A 19,358-nucleotide genomic window follows, 5' to 3' on the forward strand; every position below is an offset into this window, starting at 1 on the left:
GTGGTTGGTTTTTGCTTGTTTGTTTGTTTTGTTGGGGTTTTTTTACAGGTACTGCCTGAAACTGAGGAAAGAGTTGTAAAAAACGAAGGCATGGGTACTTGGCTCTGGCATTGCTGTTTACAACTTTCAATCAGGGAAAATCAGAACCCACAAAGGCAAAAGTCAGCATTGCTGGAGATACCATTGCCCTCCCCATAGCACACATTTGGGGCCAGGAGGGGATGGTGCCCCACGTCTAGGCTATGCACCCACTCAGTGCAGAGAGATTGAAGACAAGGGAAGCATCGGTAAAGCAATGAACACTTATATTTAATTTACATTTGACAATTTGCACATAAATAATGATGTAAACCAATACGTAAACATATGATAGTTTGTTGTTCTAGCAAAGTAAAAAGCCTGTTAACTTTGGTCAGAGTCTTTCTCAAGAGAGACAAAAAAAGCCCCCAAAAACACTGTTGATTGTTGCTACATTCACATGTAAAACGTCTAAGGGAAGGGGGAAACAGTAAAGAGAAGTAACAATTCTTAAAGCTGATGCATATAAATTCTTGTAAAATTTGTGTCAAATACAAGAAAGCACTACAGGCAATAATAGGAAAAGTGTGTGTCCAGTGACAGAGTAGTGATACTTTGGTTTTTCCTACAATTAAGTACTATATTTATGAACTATTGCTACATTTAAAAGATGTCAGCCTCACAATTTGCAGAAGTGGAAATGTAATGAACTGTAGTCCTTCAAAAGCTGTGTTGAGAGACTTGTATTTCAGGATTGTTTGTTTTTCTAACAGAAGCCATTAAAATGAAGTTTGCTGAAAAAAAAAGATCACTGAACCTTGGATTGCAGAGGTGGGCTATTTTAAATTTTGTAAGAATATAACCAGACAAAAAAAGATACATGGAGGGGAGTTGTGTAATAATGCTACTTATATTTATGTGAGTTAAACTCTTCAAATCATTAATGGCAGGGTACAATGAGACGAGGGGCTTATGTCAACTAACTTCCCTCCTGCCCTTACTGTGATTTGTGACCACATCAAACATTGGTCATGTTTGGCTTCTTTCCAAGTTCTTTCAGTTATGTTTTCTGGCTGTCTGTTGACTGACCACCAGCCTCCTTTCCCCCAGTGCAGACTGCCGGGAGAGCAGGGAGCTGACAAGCCCTGTCCTGCAAACAGGGTCATTCCCATAGAATTCACTGGGACGCCAGCGTGGATGATGTCATTCATGTAAGGTGTTTGCAAGTTCCAGCTCCACCTGGACAACTGCACATGTGTACTTGCAAGTGATGAATGCCTTGGTACAATCTTCTGGTTTTGAGGTCACTGGTTATATGCAAAACTGGGTAACATTTGATTTTCACACTTAGATGAAAAATAAGTTTTATTACATGGTTTGGCTCACAACTTAAGTGGTATAAATATATATACATATACATATATAGTATAGTGGTATAAATATATCTATAAATATACATGTATTCTTTGCTACACCTCAAACATCACCATATCATCTTTGGGCTTAGCAAAACAAAAAGATAAAAGGACGTGCATTCTATCTTTCCCTGTGCACATTTTGGTTTCTTCTCTAAAGTAGCAAAGCATTTAGTTAAAACAGCATTGTCTGCACCACTGGACACAAGCACTGAGGTAATTGTTGTTCAACAACTTTGCAATGCCCTTTTCTTCTTTAATTAAATTAACCACAAAATGTACAAACACAAATACTGAGAAAAATCTGAGTCGTACAGGAAGGACGAAAAAAATTTATGTGCCAGGAAAGGACTTTGTTTCCCACTTTTACCCAGGCAAAGTGGGAGAGGAAAATACAAGTAAAACCGAACCCCTTCTTTCTCAGGGAATCTGACCATCTTTTTTTTTTATCCCTGGAAGGCTCTGGCCAAAAAAACAAAACAAAACAAAAAAACAGAAGAAAGAAATCTGCCAAAAACCTCATTTCAGGCAGAATATTAAGAATAATTGTTTCTTTGCTTTTAAACTGCTTTTGGAAATAAAAGAATGTGAGATTTTATTTTTGAAAAACCACGTTAGGCTCATGCATTCCTTTGGTCTTAAAGTTACATGACAATGTGTGGGGCTAGAGCTGTTTTCTAAAACCTGTGGTACTGTCCATGGCAGGTCAGTGCCACATCTGTTCGAGGTAGAGCTGCAGGTAGAAGAATCTTTCTCCTCTCCTCAGAGAGGCAGGGGAAACAGTTTCTTCCCTGCTTGCTGCTACTCTGGGTTGTTGATTTGGTTATTTTTTTTCCTTTTCTATTCCCAGTGGGGTGATTTGCACATAGAAGTACATGGCATTTTTTTCAAACGTGATCTAGGATTCTGTATGTCACATGTCCAACTTTGGCAATATGAAAAACCGCATTTGTTTAAAAGACATTGGTACATAAAACACATTTACTGAAACCCCAATCTTAGGTTCTTAAAACAGATGTGCAGAAAAACATATCTACAAAGAATGGCCATAAAACAAAAATAAAAACATTTAAAGTAAAAATTACAATGAATTTTCCAGTCATTGTAAACATTTTCCTAATTATTGCTTTTAGAATGATTAATTGCATAATAAATTATGAAGTACTATCATTGAAAAAATAGTTATGGATAAATGATTGTCTTTTAGTAACTGGCGAGGCAATGCACAGTCCTTTGCCCCTTTTTATGCCCTGAGAAAACAGTAACTTTGGAGTTCCTTCTTTCAGCTGGAGAGCGTAGGGAAACTACTGTAAGCCAAGATTGCTTTGCAGCATTGAAACTACGTACAAGCAACTGCTACAGGCACCCTGACTTGCCAAGTCATAAATAAAAAAAATCACTTTGCCAAAAAGTCTTAAGGGTCCATTGGTTCAACTGTTTCTTGCTTGACCTTTACAGGTAACAGAGGTAGTGGATGACCGTGAGGCAACTTCATAATTGACAGATCTGACGACTCGTAAAGGTTGCATCCTGATGAGATAAGCCCATTTCCTAGGTTCCTCTGTAGAGATACTTTCAGATTAGCTCCTTCCATTTCCCTCCTGAGCAGGGTCAGTATATCCTTTTCCACGATCGATGTTAAGTCGATATTGTCCTCCACTTCTTCCAACTTGTCAGCATTGTCACTGATGTCGAACTTCTCGATCTCCTCATTGATTCGATTCAGGTCCTCCATGGAGAGGCCAGAGGCAGGAGCGACGGGGCAGTTGCCCTTCAGGTGGACCTGGAGGCTGCAGAGGTGAATGTAGCTCTTGTGGCAGTGGATGCATTTATGGGGGCGTTCCCGGGTGTGGAGACGCTTGTGCAGCTTCAGGTGCACAAACTGGGTGAATTTGGCTGGGCAGAGCTTGCACTGGTAAGGCTTCTCTCCAGAGTGGAGCCGCAGGTGGGTTTTGAGATTGCTGGTGCTGCTGAACCGCTTGTGACAAACCTAATGTGGGGGGTGGCAGAGAAACAGTGAATGAGTGGGAGGGGATTTTATGGTTTAAATCACAGACACCTAGGAGGAGACAGCAGGATGAAGCAGCAGCTTTTTATATCTTCACACTTTCTCATAAAGGGAAAAAAAAATCCCCACCTTTTTTAATTAAATAATGGTGAATGGCATTTTGAGTGTGGCTGATGGCAAAACTGTATCAGGCAGATGTTGCTCTAGCAGGCTACAAGCAATCATGCTCTCTCCCAGATGCTGCTGCACCAGGGCTGTGCACGGCTGTGGTGTGGACTCCAGCCCTGAGCAGCCAAGGGTTTGTCACTCAGCTCTCCCTGAACACCGTACGGGGTGTGCACAAGCTCTGCCGTCCCTTCGGCCTCCAAGGGAAGTCCTCTCTGTGTGTGTTACATACCTGACACTCATGGGGTTTTTCTCCCGTGTGTACCAGATAGTGCTTCTGGAGGTGAGCCAACTGTGTGAAGCCTTTATTGCAAGTCTGGCATTTAAATGGTCTCTCTCCACTGTGTACTCTGAGGTGCACCTATGGAGAAACAAAGCAATTAACAATTTGCAGTTTCCAGTACTGTAACAAAAGTACTTTCAGATGTTTCCTAGAGTCAGCAGAAGAGTCCCATTGCCAAAATACAATGTCATCTAGTTAATTGGTTGGTGTCAGCACTAAAACACACAACGATGATTTCTTGTGGGGAGTGGGGGATGCCGCATTAAGCCCAGACAGATAAACAGCCAATCAAGTAAGGGAGGCCTGCCTCCACTTTTCCTTGAAAACTACAGGAGAAACCTGAGCCCTTCCCAGCAGACTCCTGTCTTATTCTCCACTGCCTACCTTCAGATTGGAGAGCTGGCCAAAGGTCTTGGAGCAAACATTGCATTCATACTTGATCTTCCCATTTTGCTTCTTAAGTGGGTATGGGAGAGTTTTGTAACCGGTCACATTCCTCTTACTTTTAATGAGATTCATGGCTTCTTCCCCGCCGGTGGCAGCCAACACCACTGAGGTAGGTTTAGGTTGCATTATATGTTCCGAACTGGCTGCTGTACCAGCAGTGGGTGACCCACTGGTAGGGCTGCATGGCTTGTCCTTCATGCTGGCAGCAGCGCCTGTGATAGAGAAGGCACTGTTAGGTGCTGGTATGAGGAAGTCTCTCGGATGATCAGGCTGCAGCAATCGACGGCCTCCTTCACTCGGCAATGAACTGGGGAGTGCGGTGGGGTTCAGCATGTGGTGGGAAAGGCTACCTCCACTGAGCAGGTTGCCATAAAGAGGATACATCCTTGGGAAGAGATTGAAATTGTTGATGCCATTGATATTGTTCAAAGCACTCAAGTTATTACAGCTCATATTGAATGGAGGTAACAGGAATTTGGGGTAGTGGGGGTTATAGGATGGTAGAAAGGTAGGTGGGAGGTGGCCAGGGGGCGCATATCCAGGGTAAGACCCTAATCCTTCTGAGCCATACGATCCATTCAAGTAAGAGTATGGCTCTCTGTGCTCTTGGGAAGTAGGTGCCAGAGGTGAAACAGTGACCCCTGGACTGCTGTGAGGGCTTGAACTTTTTAAACTTTGGTCTGGGCTGCTCCTCCCAGAAGGACTCGGTGTAGTAGATGCCTGGATGGGTGAGTGAGTAATGTAGCTGGGTCTGTCCATCCCGTATGCTAAGGAAGCTTTCAGATAGTCTTCTGGAATGTGAGGTCGGATTGGGTAGACAACTCGAGGGAAGAAACACCTCTCCGGGCTATAGTTTTTACGCAAATCATCCAAGTCTTTTTCTGGAGTAACTGGTGAAATGTTGGTCTGGAAGAAGTCTTTTCCTTTTGGAGGATTGGATTCCATTTTCAGGATTTCTTTCACACTGTGCTCCTTCTTTGGGATGCTCTTCTGATAAAGCTCATCCTTATCAGCACTGTGCTGCTTTGGATTAATGTGGGTTTGTGCTGAAATACAAAGACAAGGTAATGATTACTTAGATATGTCACTGGTATTATCTCTTTTCAAAACACAATCTAACTCCTACAAGTTTAGTGGGAAGGAATGGCTACTCTCAAAGATGAGCAATCATTTAACTTGCCAAAAGACTAATTTTTGTGTGAAGAAATGCCTGCTGGTATTAAGTGTTAATAAAAAGCATTGTTAATTTAAGGGATACCAGACAGTACATACAGATCTGGATGACGATGCATTTGCAGAGTGTTAGTCTCCACTCTGCAAACTGATTTCACCTTTCTTTCCCCTTAAATTTGACTAGCTTTGTTGTTGAATGTGTCTTTAAGCAGTATTTCTAATAAATGTGGTAACGAGCATTTGTTCATAATACAGGTTTAACAGAAGGACTTTGCAGAACACTCCCAGAAATGTTCCTCAGTAAAATAACAAGGCATGACAAATCAGCTTTTGCCAAACCGCAGCAGTCACTTCACCAGCCAGTTCAATTACTTACAGTACCAAAAAAACCATGGCTGGCTAGGATGAAAGCCTTCTTCAAAGTGAAGGTATTCTCCATCAGTAAACAGATCATTACTCATTAAATATACTGCTTAGGAACATCTACAACAAAGCAGACTATTTACTGCAGATTTCTGTGGCATTCAGTCTATGCAAAGCTCCTCTGCTTACAGCTGTACTTTATAAAAAAAATGCTGAAGCAAAGCAAAAGAAAGCAAGACTGGTTGGCTCCAGCTTAAGTTGAAATGTACTTTAGCAAAAAAAATAAGAAAAAAAAGGAAAAAGAAATATATATTTAGAAGGAAATGGAAGCTAGCATCCATTCATCTCAGTTCAGCACATACTCCATTTATTTGTATTCAAAGACCTTGCTATCTGGACATATTGCAATGTAGACAGTACACTGAAAGGTGTCTTCAGTAGAAAAAGAAGTCTGCTTTTATCTAAGTTAGTAATTAAAAAATCTTGATTACTTGTAAGGTATTTTATTATGGGGGAAAACTACAAAACTACATAATCATGCTTAGTTATGTGCACGGCTTTCCATCAGGAGTTACAAATCAACATTGGTATGTATGTGACTCAAAAATATTACAGTCCTTTAGACACTTTTCTCCTTCCATGACTGACTGCTCTTACTTCACTATCTGAGGTGAGAAACAGTTATTTCTGCAGGATCATCTGAACCCAGCAAGTAACATGTGAACAGGCAATGACCATACTGCTTTCCACATGGATTCTTTGCTTCACTATTCACTACCCTGAAGGAATCTATCATTTGGCAACATTACCCTATAAGGCAAAGAAACAGCCATTTATTAAACGTATCCAACAGAACAGCTGCTTTCAAAGCATGCTTCTACTCACAGCAATCTACTTTACAGTAGCGTCCTTTTTCAAATGGTATTAGCAAGCAAATTTAGTTTGAGATATGTGAGCAGTTTGTGTATTTTCACAAATCGAATATTCAATTAGAATATTTATGATAAAACTCAGAGGTGTTGTACAGCAAGCATATGCACACATAAATGCACAGATTACTTCTCTCAATGTTGAAAGTTTAATGCAGAGCTGTATAAAAAATTAAATCATAGCATATTATTTATGTTGTCTAGCTTTAAAAATCATCTACTTTCTTTCGTCATTTTGTCTGCACTCGTGGACTGGTAACTGATTTTCTCAAAGTCCACCAGATTTTGGGGCATAACACTGAGGTCAACTAGGTTCAAGAAGCTCCACAATGGCACTGGGAATATTATCTGTGTCTTCTTATCAGCTGCCTTTCACCACACCAGTGTCCAAGAGCAAACATTTCCAGTGACACTATCAGCATTGGGAAGTATCAAGACCGGGCGTATTGAAAGCTGCATGATGGGGGTGGGAAGTGGGACTTGTGAAGCCTCGCAGTAGGAAAAATAAATAAATACCACCTTATCAGGCCCATATCAGTTTCTCAGTGGGGTCTGTCAAGCAGGAAGTTCAAACTGACACTTTTTTCTTCTAAAGAAAAAAATCCAGGGGGAGGGGAAGAGGAAGGAGAAGTGCTGGTGCTGCTGGAAAAGCGATAGAGAAACTGGGGCCACTTCAGCTGGAGGAACAGCCCCTACTGTCACAAGGTTAAACACGAGGGTGGGGACATACGTGCCTTACACACATGGGAGCAAGCCCATGAGTGACAGAAAGGAAGCTCAAGCAGAGAGTGAAACTTTCTTTGTGCAAGAAGCCCATGCTCCCACTTGACTCACTAAAGATAATTGCTCTTTCCTTCCTTTCTGAATTTTCCCAGTAAAGCCTTCCTTCCTACTAATTTCCATGTGTAGACAGAAATTGCGATATTTAAAGATTATTTTTTAAGTCTAATTGTGACAAGTCTCTTTAGTTTGAAAGCGATTTTTGGTCCATAAATCCCCTCTTGGCTTTTTCCCTTATTACCTGAGCACAAGGGACACTTGGGAACACCAGAGAGATCAACATAAACACATAAACATAAAAACACACATAAACAAGTGTGTCAGCACTGTGTAAAATAAGAGAAGGTAATGTTGTGGGCCAAGGAGAGGTTCCTAGGTTTTATGCTGAAGGTGGATTTAAGCCAGGGCTGAAACTGATTGAGAGGTTTACAGTCTTTCTTGTTGCTCTTATAGGAGCCACACTTCAGAGACATATTTTTTATAAATGGATTTTTTTTTAAACTTGTGATCTTAGATTTAAGTTTTTACCAATCAGAATGTCTCCCTCTCACTCATGAAATGCATTTCTCCCCCCCGCCCCCATATACATACACACATATATACACACACACACTACACACTAAATATAGGCACATACTCTTCCAAGATCTGTCTAGTTTCTGTGGTCAGAGAGACACGGAAAAGAGATTCATGACAAAACAAGAACAGTGCAGCTGCATTTTTAAGTTACTGATCTGAGGGAAGAGGGGGAAAAAAGAAAGAAAAAAACTTCCAGACGTGCCTCTTGAGGAGCCTGATCCACTTCTGAGGTCAACAGATTATTTAGTTAGATCTGAGATTAGTGAGTGCGTGCAAGGAGAAAAAGGACAAAACTGCTGTTACTTTTAAGCATTAACAAAACTTGAGTGGAGGGGCTGCCTGAAGTCACTCCAATGTGGGTGTTCCAGCTACAGACTGCTGCAGAGCTGTAGGTTTTGCTCTCGGTTCTTGTGCTCTGAGCTGTAGCCTGAGAAAGATTTCATAAAAACAATGATCTGGTTTTTTCTAAAAACTTGAAAAACGGTTGTAGGCAGACAGTAATTTCAATAGTAATTTCAGGAGTGAGATGGTACTGAACACTTCGAGTGGTGAAGCTTAATTATGCCGATTCACATTTTCGATCTAAATTAAGCACTTCTTTTGCTAGTAGTAAGAGAACCTCGAAGTTGTGAAGCGGGCAAAACAAAGAATGTTTGCACTCAAAATGAGAATGCAGACCAACATTCAGAAGTACATAATTTGATCATCTGTTTTCTGAATGTGTCCAAGGCAGGGTGGCATGCCTTTGAAAACTTTTTGCTCAGAGAAGGTCTTTAAGGGAGCCTTCAAATAATCCTCCATATTAAGTTCAACTTTAGTCCCCAAATTCTGGCTTTGTGAAGAAAACCTTTCATATCACTTAAAAATAATTTTTCCTGAGCCCTTTTGAACATTCCAGGAGGCATTTTTTTAAGCAAGTGCAGATGTTTCCTCTCAACCCAAACAGAAAAGCTTCAAAACCAGAAAGTGAAACTGCCCATAAACAAAAGGGAAAGCGAGCGGCAGGGCTGAGCTAACGGCCAGCATGTCAGGGCCAGCAGGAAGAAGAAAAGAATAAATTGCATTTAAGAAAAAAGTATTAAAAAATTAATCTTTATAGAAGCTGAAACATTTTAAATAATGCCTCATTAAACTTGTTAATGAAACAAAAAGATTGCCAACTATTTTGTAAATATGCAAATTTTCTTTCCCTGACTTGAACTTTTTTTTCTGAAGCTTGACCAAAAGATGTCACCTGCCTGTACTTGACTGAGGAGACAAACATGACAGAGCAGCAGGAAGTTGCATCATATGATTGCAATATATGATCGTTATTATCAAATAGTCACGTCCCAAGTCAATGCAATTGTTTGGATTTTGTTGCATTTTTGTTGGGGTTTTTTTGTTGTTTTTTTTAACTGTTACCCTCTCCACCATCCACCCCAAAATAGTCCTCCCATGATGAGGTAAGAATGAAATGCTAAACTATGTGGGAACCCGGAAGCAAATTTCCTCAGTCTTTTTGCTAAATAGTCCAAATATAAAATATCACAGACTAAAAGACAATCTGAAGGAGCAGTTGAATGAAGTTCAGGTCCATTTAACAAATTACCAAAAATTTATTTTTTTGCCAGCAGAATATGGAAATCTTGTGCCCCCATACTTAAAACTATTTCCTGGACAATGGCACCATCTGAAGGTGACATCTTAAATCCTGACAGAAAACATCAGGGGCCTCAAAACAAGCAAGAAAGGGAAGGGATTGATTAAAATGAGACTGAATTTCTACCGCTGGGATAATGTGGAGTCTTTCCTCTACCACTGTTGTGCAACTCCTTGCAGGCACTTCAACATCCACTCGAAGTTACGTAGCTCCACTTGGAGCTAATCATGGCTGTGAAGGTAGGTGTGTGCTCCAGCGTCTGAAGGACTAGGTCAAAGGCCCCAATTCAAGAAAACACAGAGGACAGGGTTAAACCCACAACTAAGTACATGCCTAATTGCTGTCTTGAATCTGGATGCTTTCCTTCTACAGGGCACAAATGAACTAATGCTGGGGAAGTTACCTTTAATTTGAAAGTTTGCTGTTACAGAGGCAAGTAGATGTTATATGTGGATGTGTAAATATATTTATGCTCTAAAGTGGTAGTTCTCTCATTTTTGAGGCCACTAATTACAGGAAATAAAGCCAGAGAAATTCCCTGATACATTTTTCCCCAGAGGCCCATCCTGCTCTGGTGCTTAAAGAGGAACTGAGATGCTGAACTCCAAGACCATGATCCTCAAACCCCTGAGGCACTTAAAGCAGCTGCCTGTATTTTACGTTGGTAAGACTGGAAGGTCTCTGTAGGTGTGTGTCCCAGGTGGCCTTGCCTGTCCTGGGCTGGGCAGCCAACCAAGGTATGGACGGCTCTTCCAAAGCCTCCTGCAGGCACCAGTGTGCTCTGCACACCCTAGACAGGGCAGAGGGATAGATCTGAGTGCAACACAACACAGCCACTGGCTGCCTCATGTTTGCATCAGTGTATGCCCTGTGGGAGGGGGCCCTGACTTCAGCCTGCTGTGGGACGTGGATCCCAACTTCCCCTCCCTCTTCCTCAGAGGGTGCCAAAACCAGCAGCCAGGAGCTGGGAGGGGCAGAGATGCTCGCCTGCTCCTTTGAGAGAAGCCATGCCACTTTAAACACCAAATGACTAGCAATCCTTTTATCTGGAGAGGACTTTCTTGACTTCCTAGCAGGTGCTGGTGTGGGGGTCTCCTCAAGCAAGACTGTGTTAAGATTGTTCTGGTGGGCCAAAGCCCCACATCTGCAGCAGGTGCAACGTGCTAATGATCTGGGGACAAGCCCTCTGCACTTTACTCATAGTACCTTGGTCACTCTTTGTGATAGAGAGAGAGGCTGTAGAAGCAGCACAATGCTCACTAATTTAAATTTAACTGGCCTGGGAGGGAAGGGGCAGAAGAAAACTAAACAGTGCTGGCATTCACTTTAAACTCATCTAGTTCCAATACTAACGCTGGAAAAACCACCCCTGCTTGCACTGTCGCTACAGGGTCTTCTGCAAATAAGCATCTTTGTGAAACTTCTAGATTTTTTTCTGTACTTTTCAAAAAAGGGCACCAAAACTTTAGAAAACCTCAATCTTTATGGTACCTGCAGGGTTTTTGGCCCAAATGAAGGCTTTAGGCTTGAATATGTCTATCATAAAAATGAGGGGAAAAATAAAAAAAAGTGAAAACTTTTTCTTATTTTGCTGAACTGCTATTTTCTTTAGGCAAAGGAAGCTAACATGAAATTTTGAAATGGTTTAAATGTAGTTATCTTAAAAGAGAAGAATGGTTATTTCAATTTCAGCACCTGGAAATACTGCAAATGTTAAGGTTGAACTACACAATTGTGGCTCACGATCCCATTTCTTTAAATCCACATATTGAGCCTACTTTTACTAAAATGGGTTACTCTGCTGTGTCCAGACACACCACATTTTGACCACATTTGAGTAAGAGTAACTGGACACAGTAAGAAACACTTTAACACTTTATGAATATATTCCTTGCTAGTTCTGCAATGAAACCTAAGGTGCCAGCAGACGCAGGAAACCGATCCCACATTTGTGCATCCTCCTAGCTAGATCTTTGGAAATTCCTCATTCACAGGAGCTCTAAATGCTGTTGTCTCATCCCACCTGCAGGTCCCACTGAAAAGCCAACAGTTCATCATATCAGGAAATAAAACTGCACAGAGAGTGGTGAAATGACATATGTGCAAAGATTAGAGAATCACTGAGACAGTTTTTGAATAGAGAATATAGTTGCATAGGACATTCCCTCCCTCTCTTCCGCCTGCCATTAAAAGACAAGAAGTTTTCTTCTATTAATTTGTAAGGAAAAACAAAAAACTGATGAAAGGATGACATCCACAGAGGAAAAATGTACTTTTGATTAATCTGTGTGACATCATTTTTATGATACAGGATGACATTTTAGCTCTAATGATCTCCAAAGCAACACTGATATTTTATAACCCCTTACTTGTTGCCAAATAACTGCAAAAAGTTCTTTTTATAAAAAAAACCTGCTTGGTTTTTCCTTCAAATTTCAGTGTAGGCACTGGTAGAAGGACGAAAGAATGCTCTATCTCAGAGCAGCTGGCAGTGGGGCAGGTGGCCTAAGAGTCCATTGAGAAGTCAACAAGAATCTTTCCCTCTCTTCAAGGGGCGTTGGGTGAGGTGCTAGGCAGTGACTAAGCTATGAGTAAAGCACCAAGACTGGAAATGGTCAGAAACCACAGAGAAACACAGAGATAAACTCCTGGAAACACCTCTTCCCTCTGCTAGCAGTGCTATTATTTTTGAACAGAAAACGAAAGCTGCGATATAAAGCCAAGAAATGGGGACAAAGTGCACTAAGCTTAAAAAACAAGTAACCCGATGCGAAGACCACAGGAGGTTTGCTCCCATAAGATAAATAAGTGTAGATGCAAGGCTCAAAGTGCATTATGCAGTAAACACGTATTTTGTCAGACACCTAGACAGTCATGGCACATTGCCACTTCCTGGTACAGTGAGGGCAGCCCTTTGGGAGTATGACTGGACAACCTTTAGTATATGCTATCAAAACAGATTTTTGCTCAACCTACTGTGAGATCTGGACTTGAAAAGTCAGAGTGAACCAACAGCTGTGATTCTGAAGGCAAAGGGTATATTCAGGTTGTCCATCCAGAATTTCATCAGATCAGACTCAGATTATAAACCAGCAACTGCTCAGATTTTTTATAATCTATTTACATTTGAACAGACACAGGGAACTCCTTCTGTTGTGTTGGGTTTTTTAATTCCCCTTTCCTACTCCAAGCTACCTACTGTGACACAACAGGTGATGCAGCTGTGTAATTATACAACTTATTATTAGATCGTATAGGCAGAAGAGACATTACTAGCATTCCTTGCTCATACTGTAATCCACTTACTGAGGTTCATCATTGTCAGCTCTCTGGAGGAGGGATAGTGCAGCCTTTCTGCAAAGTCTCGGCAATACCACACAAGCAGCTCTTGGTTGGCAGGGATGGGCTTGATGGTATAGAAGTAGATGTTCATTCCATTCTGACAAGCAGCCAAGTTCTGTTCCTGAACAGAGTAGCCAGGGTTTACATAACGCATCCAGTTGCTCTTGTCCTCGTTAAATCCATCAATGAAGTGGTGAAGCTCACCACTTGAATAGATCTGGAATAGAGAGGAAGTGTTTATGAATATATATATCTGCACTATACGCAACATGTACGTACAGAGTCCAGGGGGAAAACAATAAGCTTTTTTTTAATGAGCAGATATCACTGCAATATGAGTCCAAGCTGAGTTCCCGCCTTTCCAACTATGACATCCTGAGAGTTACAAAGGTATTCAAATATAAGTACCCAGTCACCTTTTCCATTTCAGCTTAGCCTGTGTCTCTGGTAGTACGGGAAAACAAGACACAAACTCTGAAATGCAGAGTACTCTCCCTGTGTGAACAGTCTACCTTATAGTCCTTTTCCTGGTGCTATGATCAACAAGTGGGTGATGCTGATGACTGCGGGTCTGAGTACATGTTGCATTAATGCTTTGAGTCACCTGTGTATAAGACTGACTGGCTGTGCTACGTCAGTCTTTCTCGCCTTTTTCTATGGCCTCTGTACTTGCAGTTTCCTACCACCTCCACCCAAAGGTTTAAACTATGCAAACATTCTCCACCCCCCACCAGAGTCCTAAAGCAACACTTGCTCATAGTTGAACTGTAACCCTTTTGTAGAACGGCTGGGCGAGGCAAAGATGAAATTCACAGACCATAACTTAGCGAAGATCTAGAGAGGGGCTAGCCCATGAGAAGTCACTTTTCTTATCAAGGGACATGCTCTGACTTGTCCACATAGGGGAAAGAAAACATGAATCTAAAAACTGCTTAGCGGCTTTAGGGGAAAGAAGTCCTAATCACTGACAGAAGCTACTGTTTCTTGAAATTGTAATAATAAGAGAACTACTTAAAAAAAAAAAAAATCAAGGAAAATCCAGCAGACATGTTTGTTAAAGACACATTGCTTACTTTTGGAGGGAACTAGCTCTGTGCTAGATGAAGTGGAGTTCCTGGGTTTCACAAAACAGATGACCAGGCAAAAGCCAGACCTTGAAGCGAGAGCAGCCTGCACCAGAGATGCACCTCACTGAGCAGGAAATGCCTTTCCAAAGGGGAGACAGAGCTTATCTTATGGGGAAAACACTCCAGAGGGTGTGTTCATATTACCATCTTTCGCACCCACCTGGCCAGGCAGCACGCCCCGCGAGCGCCCACCGGCCAGCCAGGACCCCTCCTCTGCTCCCCAAGAGCCACAGTCACAGAGGGGGGAGGCAGCCTGGCCCTTTAACGCCGGCCGCAAACACCAGAATCACTTTCTTTAAGAGTAACTTCCTGTAAACTGAGAAGGGGGAAATACATGTGGCCTCATCAAAGCAGCTTGCGAGAGATTTTGCGGTGTGTTTGTTATGAGAAAATGGAAGGGAGTTGGGTGAGTTATGCTGCATCAAGAGGAGCCTTTGGGTTTCTCTGCTCACCCCAGCTCACAAACTTCCAGGAACGCGGGGCTCCGGTGCTTGATACCTGCTGCCACTTCCCAAACCAGCCCTCCACCACTCCCACGTCAGGGCCACAGATCTGGCTCCCCTGGCAAAGGCACCCACCAGGCTCCCACTTATTCTGAGGAAGGCGAGACCAGATGTGCTGAGTCACGGCGCGGTTCCCAGAAATGACGTGGGCCCTGGGCGGCCCTGCTCCCCTCACGCGGGCAAGGCACAGGCAAGCATCCCCCGTGCACAGAGCAGATGTTCCTGCTTCTGCCAGCAAGCCCAGGATGCCTTTAATAACATGTGGAAAGTTATCTCCCACAATTTCCTTTGCATATGCAAGCCTGTGTCAGACCCCTAGGAAGGAATTAATTTTCAGTGCAGCAGTCTGTCTTGAACGAATCAAGAGATTATAACAGGGAATTTAATGATGCTTAGATGGCTCCTAGGATAGTTTTTCTGAGGATCCCTCCGCATGAAGGCTTAAAATCACATCATGAGAATGATGTCATCTTTCTTGCTGCAATATACGAATGAAGTCCTGCAAGATGTTTAGCAGTCCCTCTTCTCTGTGTCTGCTTGTCTTATTAACAACTGGCAGGACTAGGGCCAGCGTACCAGATTCTTCCTATACTGCACAAAAGCTCCCAAAAAATTCATCAAAAAGAAACTTTTTGTGGCCTTACGAATGTGAAAAGAGTTGCCTGCTTTGTAAAAATGGTCATGCAAATAAACTGCCTGTGCAGTGCTTTATTACATTGCACAAAGACGATATGAGAAAACCAAAATGATTCAATTAGGTAGGAAGAAAGGGGTTTGGGGAACGCTGGTGCTTGGCCTGGGTTTCACCTGGATATGAGGTTGGTATATTACTAAGGCAGGCAGGCACCTGAGCACAGAGGCTTGGACACAGTCCCAAATCCATGGATTTAGGCACAAAGAAAGTGGCTAGAAGGCAGCAAAACAAATCTGTGGAAGGACATGGGGCTAAGGAATATTCTCTAACAAGTAATAGTGGGTCTGTAAGGAAACTGAGAATTATGCCAACTGATAAACTGGAAGCACATTCCCTTGCACAGACTGCTCTAGCAAAAACAAATTGGTTAGTGCTCCCTTCCATCTTACGCTGTGGAGTACAGCTTAGGCACCACCTCTAGTGTTTGTCTCTTTTTCCCTCACTAAGATCCTTGGGCTGCTCTTCTAACAATCCTGAGGTGGACTAGAAAAATTTATGACTTGAATGGTATACACTGAACACCACCACCACCCCTGTGTTCTAGCAGTTCTATTCAAAACCCACGAAAAAATGTCACCAAATGTATCAAAATTGCAGAGTAAAAGTTTATGCACTACTTTCACAGCTTCTTCACAGCGGGAAAAATCAAGGACATGATACATGCAAAAACTAGACTGACCTTCCACTGTGAAGAAATGCAAAATAGCCTGCCATTACAGCAAGCAGCAGAACTATTTCTTTACAGAACCGAGCACCAATCCATATTGAAAGAGAGAGCCAAAGTGACAGAGAGAAGGGCTGTGCATCTCCACTGCTCTCTCCACCCACACAGTCCCTACATCCAAGACAGCCAGGCTTTTACTCAGCTTAATTCACCCACTGGCTCTGTTCATGCCTGGCAGTGTACAGAGGTTGTCCCCTGCATCAGATGGGTCTGCAGCAGGAAGTGACCCAGCTTCTCAGCCCTACTCATTTAGTGATCTGCTTACTGCAACAACATGGTGCTATTTTTTCCTGCTTACCCGCCAAAAGTATTTTCTGTTCGCATTCTTGGGAACCGTATCGCTGGTATAGATCTCTCCTACCAGGGGTCCAAAGCGTGTTCCTTTTGGGATGTACTCTTTGCTTATAACTCCAGTGACCTACAAGAAGAGCAACAGAGGATCAGTTCATTGCCAGCAGAAACTGAGAAGTCTTCCTCTTTTGCCCTGTCCTCCTTAACAAAGTAAAGCAGACAACACAAGAAGTTTTCAGTGACAGGTCAGCAAAACAGAAATAAATGAACAGTCATGTTGGATACAATACAAAGAGCTTTGTAAGATACTAGCATTTTACCAAGATATATGGAAACCAATGATGAATACCACCTTAAAAATTGATTTTGTGGAAATATATTCACAAGAAGAAACAGTAAGTGAAATGTGCAGAGACTACCAAATATCTTCAGAAGTTATTTCTTTTATCAAAGGCAACCCCCAAAAGTCTAGTTCCAGCAAACAAAAATATTCAGTATCTAGCAATCACTTCACTGCTACAGAACTCACTTTTCTAATAAGTTAGGAACTGGAATGACTGCTCCTCCAGATCAAAACGAAACCACCCTCCACCCTCCTCCATTCTTCACTCTACACCCACCCTGATAGCTAAATAGAGAACAAAGCAAAAAAAAAGACAACCTACAGTTCTCTTACCAGCATACAGTGGCATACAAAACAGAATATGAAATAGGTTTGGGACATGTACTCACAGGTCACCTTCTTTTATAAAAAGGAATCAGCAGTTCCAGTAACATATATTAAGTGGGTTTGGTCAAAAAGCCATAAGGGTTTTGAAGAAAATGCTCCACTATGGTAGGTCTAGGAAATGTACTCTGGTTGTTCAGCTTCCTTCTTGACAGTAATTATACCAAAAAAAGTCACTGACCACAAATCAGGAAGCAATTCATCATTATTCAGAAGAACGTGCCTTGGAGTAACCCTTTGCAAAACACTGCTGAGTTACTGGTTTTGTCTCTCTGTTTCTCACTAATCTTCTTAAATTTAATGTATCCAAATGATGTTAAGAACCCAATAATTTTGTAAACCAAGACCCCCAAGCCCTTGCCAGATTGATCCTGCTGCTCAGATAGTGGAAAAAAAGGAAGGTAAAAAGCTCATTAATTTTGCAATATACAAACTTTCATGGCAAAATGAATTAAACATATCCCTTTCACACAACTTGCCACTTGTCTTTTTACTCACTAGGATTTCAGAACAAGACAAGAACACCAGAAGTTGTTGATGAAGACTGAGAGTTGTGATTACTGCTGTCTGTACCCCAAAAGAAATCGATGTCCTTACCAAATCAGACACATCAGCAGCAGTCATCAGACCCCACAGACAGCTCACTTCAGTGAGCTTTTATTTTTCTTTTAACAGTCCTTCTCAGCAAAGGGTGGTAGAAATCCTGGGCTGTATGGAGACAGCCCTTCATAAATTAGCAAAGCCTTCTGATTTTCTCATGCTACATTTTCTTCTGTTGTATAACCCTTAATGTATAAGAAAGAGACAGACAGAGAAATCCTTGCCTGTGTACTGGTCAAGATTAAAAATTCCAATAAACAACTAACACCTAGCAAAAATAAAGGGGACAAATGACAACCATGGAATCAAGTAATCACCTGGAAACAGATTGCTGGGTGTATGCTGTGGCTGTTTGTACTCGTTTGCATTTCAACGTGTGTTTCAGCACACTACCAAAAAAATTTAAACATCAACAGTAGAGGTAGTTAAATGCTCCATTGATCTGTGCATCTGGACGGAAGGGAGAGAAGGACTTCCAGAAATTTTCCTACACCTACCATATGCTGAAACAAGCTCAGTGGTTCAGTTTTATTTTTGTCTTGCTTGTACTTGTCTCATAAAGAGCTGAAAAAGGCAGATGTTCTTCTCATTTTCCCTATATATCTTCATTTACATCCATCTGCTCTCTCAAGAAAAGTTCACAACCAAGCTACAGCACACCCTACCAGTTTTACTACATGATAGGTTGAGTTTTTTCATGGTTTTAAAAATATCTTGGCCTTAATTAAAACGACTTTAATGAAATTCTCAGAATTTCTAGAAATCACTCCTTGAACTAGTCAACTTGAAACAGTCTCTGACACAGCAGATACTGTTTGATATCCACCTTACAGACAGTGTTTGCCTCTTCCCCGGTGTAGTTGAACACAAAGATGATTTCTCAGCCTGTACCCATCAGAAAGTTGTTTTGGCAGAGGATGTTCTTGCACAGCCGTGTGTGCCAACACTGAAGTTTTGCTAACCCGGACTAAAGCTGCCCAGATGACTTTTAGCTGAGGGTGGCTTTCTGGTCAGCAATTCTTGGCCTTCACCGTGCCCCCTCAAGCTCAGTTGCAGAGGCCGATGAGGGGCACTCTCCAGGAGAAGGGTGCCAGCAGTGCCAAGGCAGGCTGGCTCCAGAGTGCCGGCAACCCCCCTGCCGCAGCCAAAAGGGACTCCTGCCCCGCCGCAGCTTAGCCGGACGGCTTAATAAGAGGTCAGGAAGCAGGGAGCTTCCGAGGGCCAGGAGGCAGGACAGCGGCGGAACTCCAGGTCCGGAGCCCGGGGTGAGCCGTTCCCGGGCTGCCGGAGGGCTGTGCCAGAGCGGCACTTCGGAGCTCTGTCCGCCAGGTGTCCCCTCGGCGGGGAGCCCTTGACGGGAGCCGCGGGCGCTCCCAAAAAACAGAGCCCCGGCGCTGTCAGCGGGGCCCGGACCGCGCCGCACGGCAGACACGCGCGACTTAGCGCACAAGTTTTTCTGCAGAGTCGTTCAGCTCCTCTCCCTTCAGAGCTCCCAGCACTGCCCCGCATCCCTCCTCTCAGCACAGCAGCGTTTCCAGCAGGAAGGCG

General features: G+C 42.6%; 1 protein-coding gene across 3 annotated transcripts in view; it reads right to left on the minus strand.

The window, feature by feature from the left end:
* Positions 1-337: 337 nt before the first annotated feature.
* The window catches only part of PRDM1 (PR/SET domain 1), a 23,413-nt gene continuing 4,392 nt past the window's right edge, over positions 338-19,358 (minus strand). Inside the window, exons 1-6 of one of the 3 annotated variants that reach the window (XM_018078405.2) lie at positions 18,308-18,903; positions 16,491-16,610; positions 13,109-13,361; positions 4,274-5,382; positions 3,839-3,967; positions 338-3,423 (exon numbers count right to left, since the gene is read on the minus strand). In XM_018078405.2, coding sequence (XP_017933894.1) covers positions 2,848-3,423; positions 3,839-3,967; positions 4,274-5,382; positions 13,109-13,361; positions 16,491-16,610; positions 18,308-18,310 — 2,190 coding nt within the window. In that variant the 5' untranslated portion in view covers positions 18,311-18,903 and the 3' untranslated portion in view covers positions 338-2,847. Of the gene's footprint in view, positions 3,424-3,838; positions 3,968-4,273; positions 5,383-13,108; positions 13,362-16,490; positions 16,611-18,307; positions 18,904-19,358 lie in introns of those variants that run through there. The other 2 variants (XM_018078403.2, XM_018078404.2) reach the window with 2 other exon arrangements.

This window comes from Manacus vitellinus, unplaced genomic scaffold (assembly GCF_001715985.3).
Source record: "Manacus vitellinus isolate BGI_N305 unplaced genomic scaffold, ASM171598v3 scaffold_4_pilon, whole genome shotgun sequence".
Taxonomy (NCBI): Eukaryota; Metazoa; Chordata; class Aves; order Passeriformes; family Pipridae; genus Manacus; species Manacus vitellinus.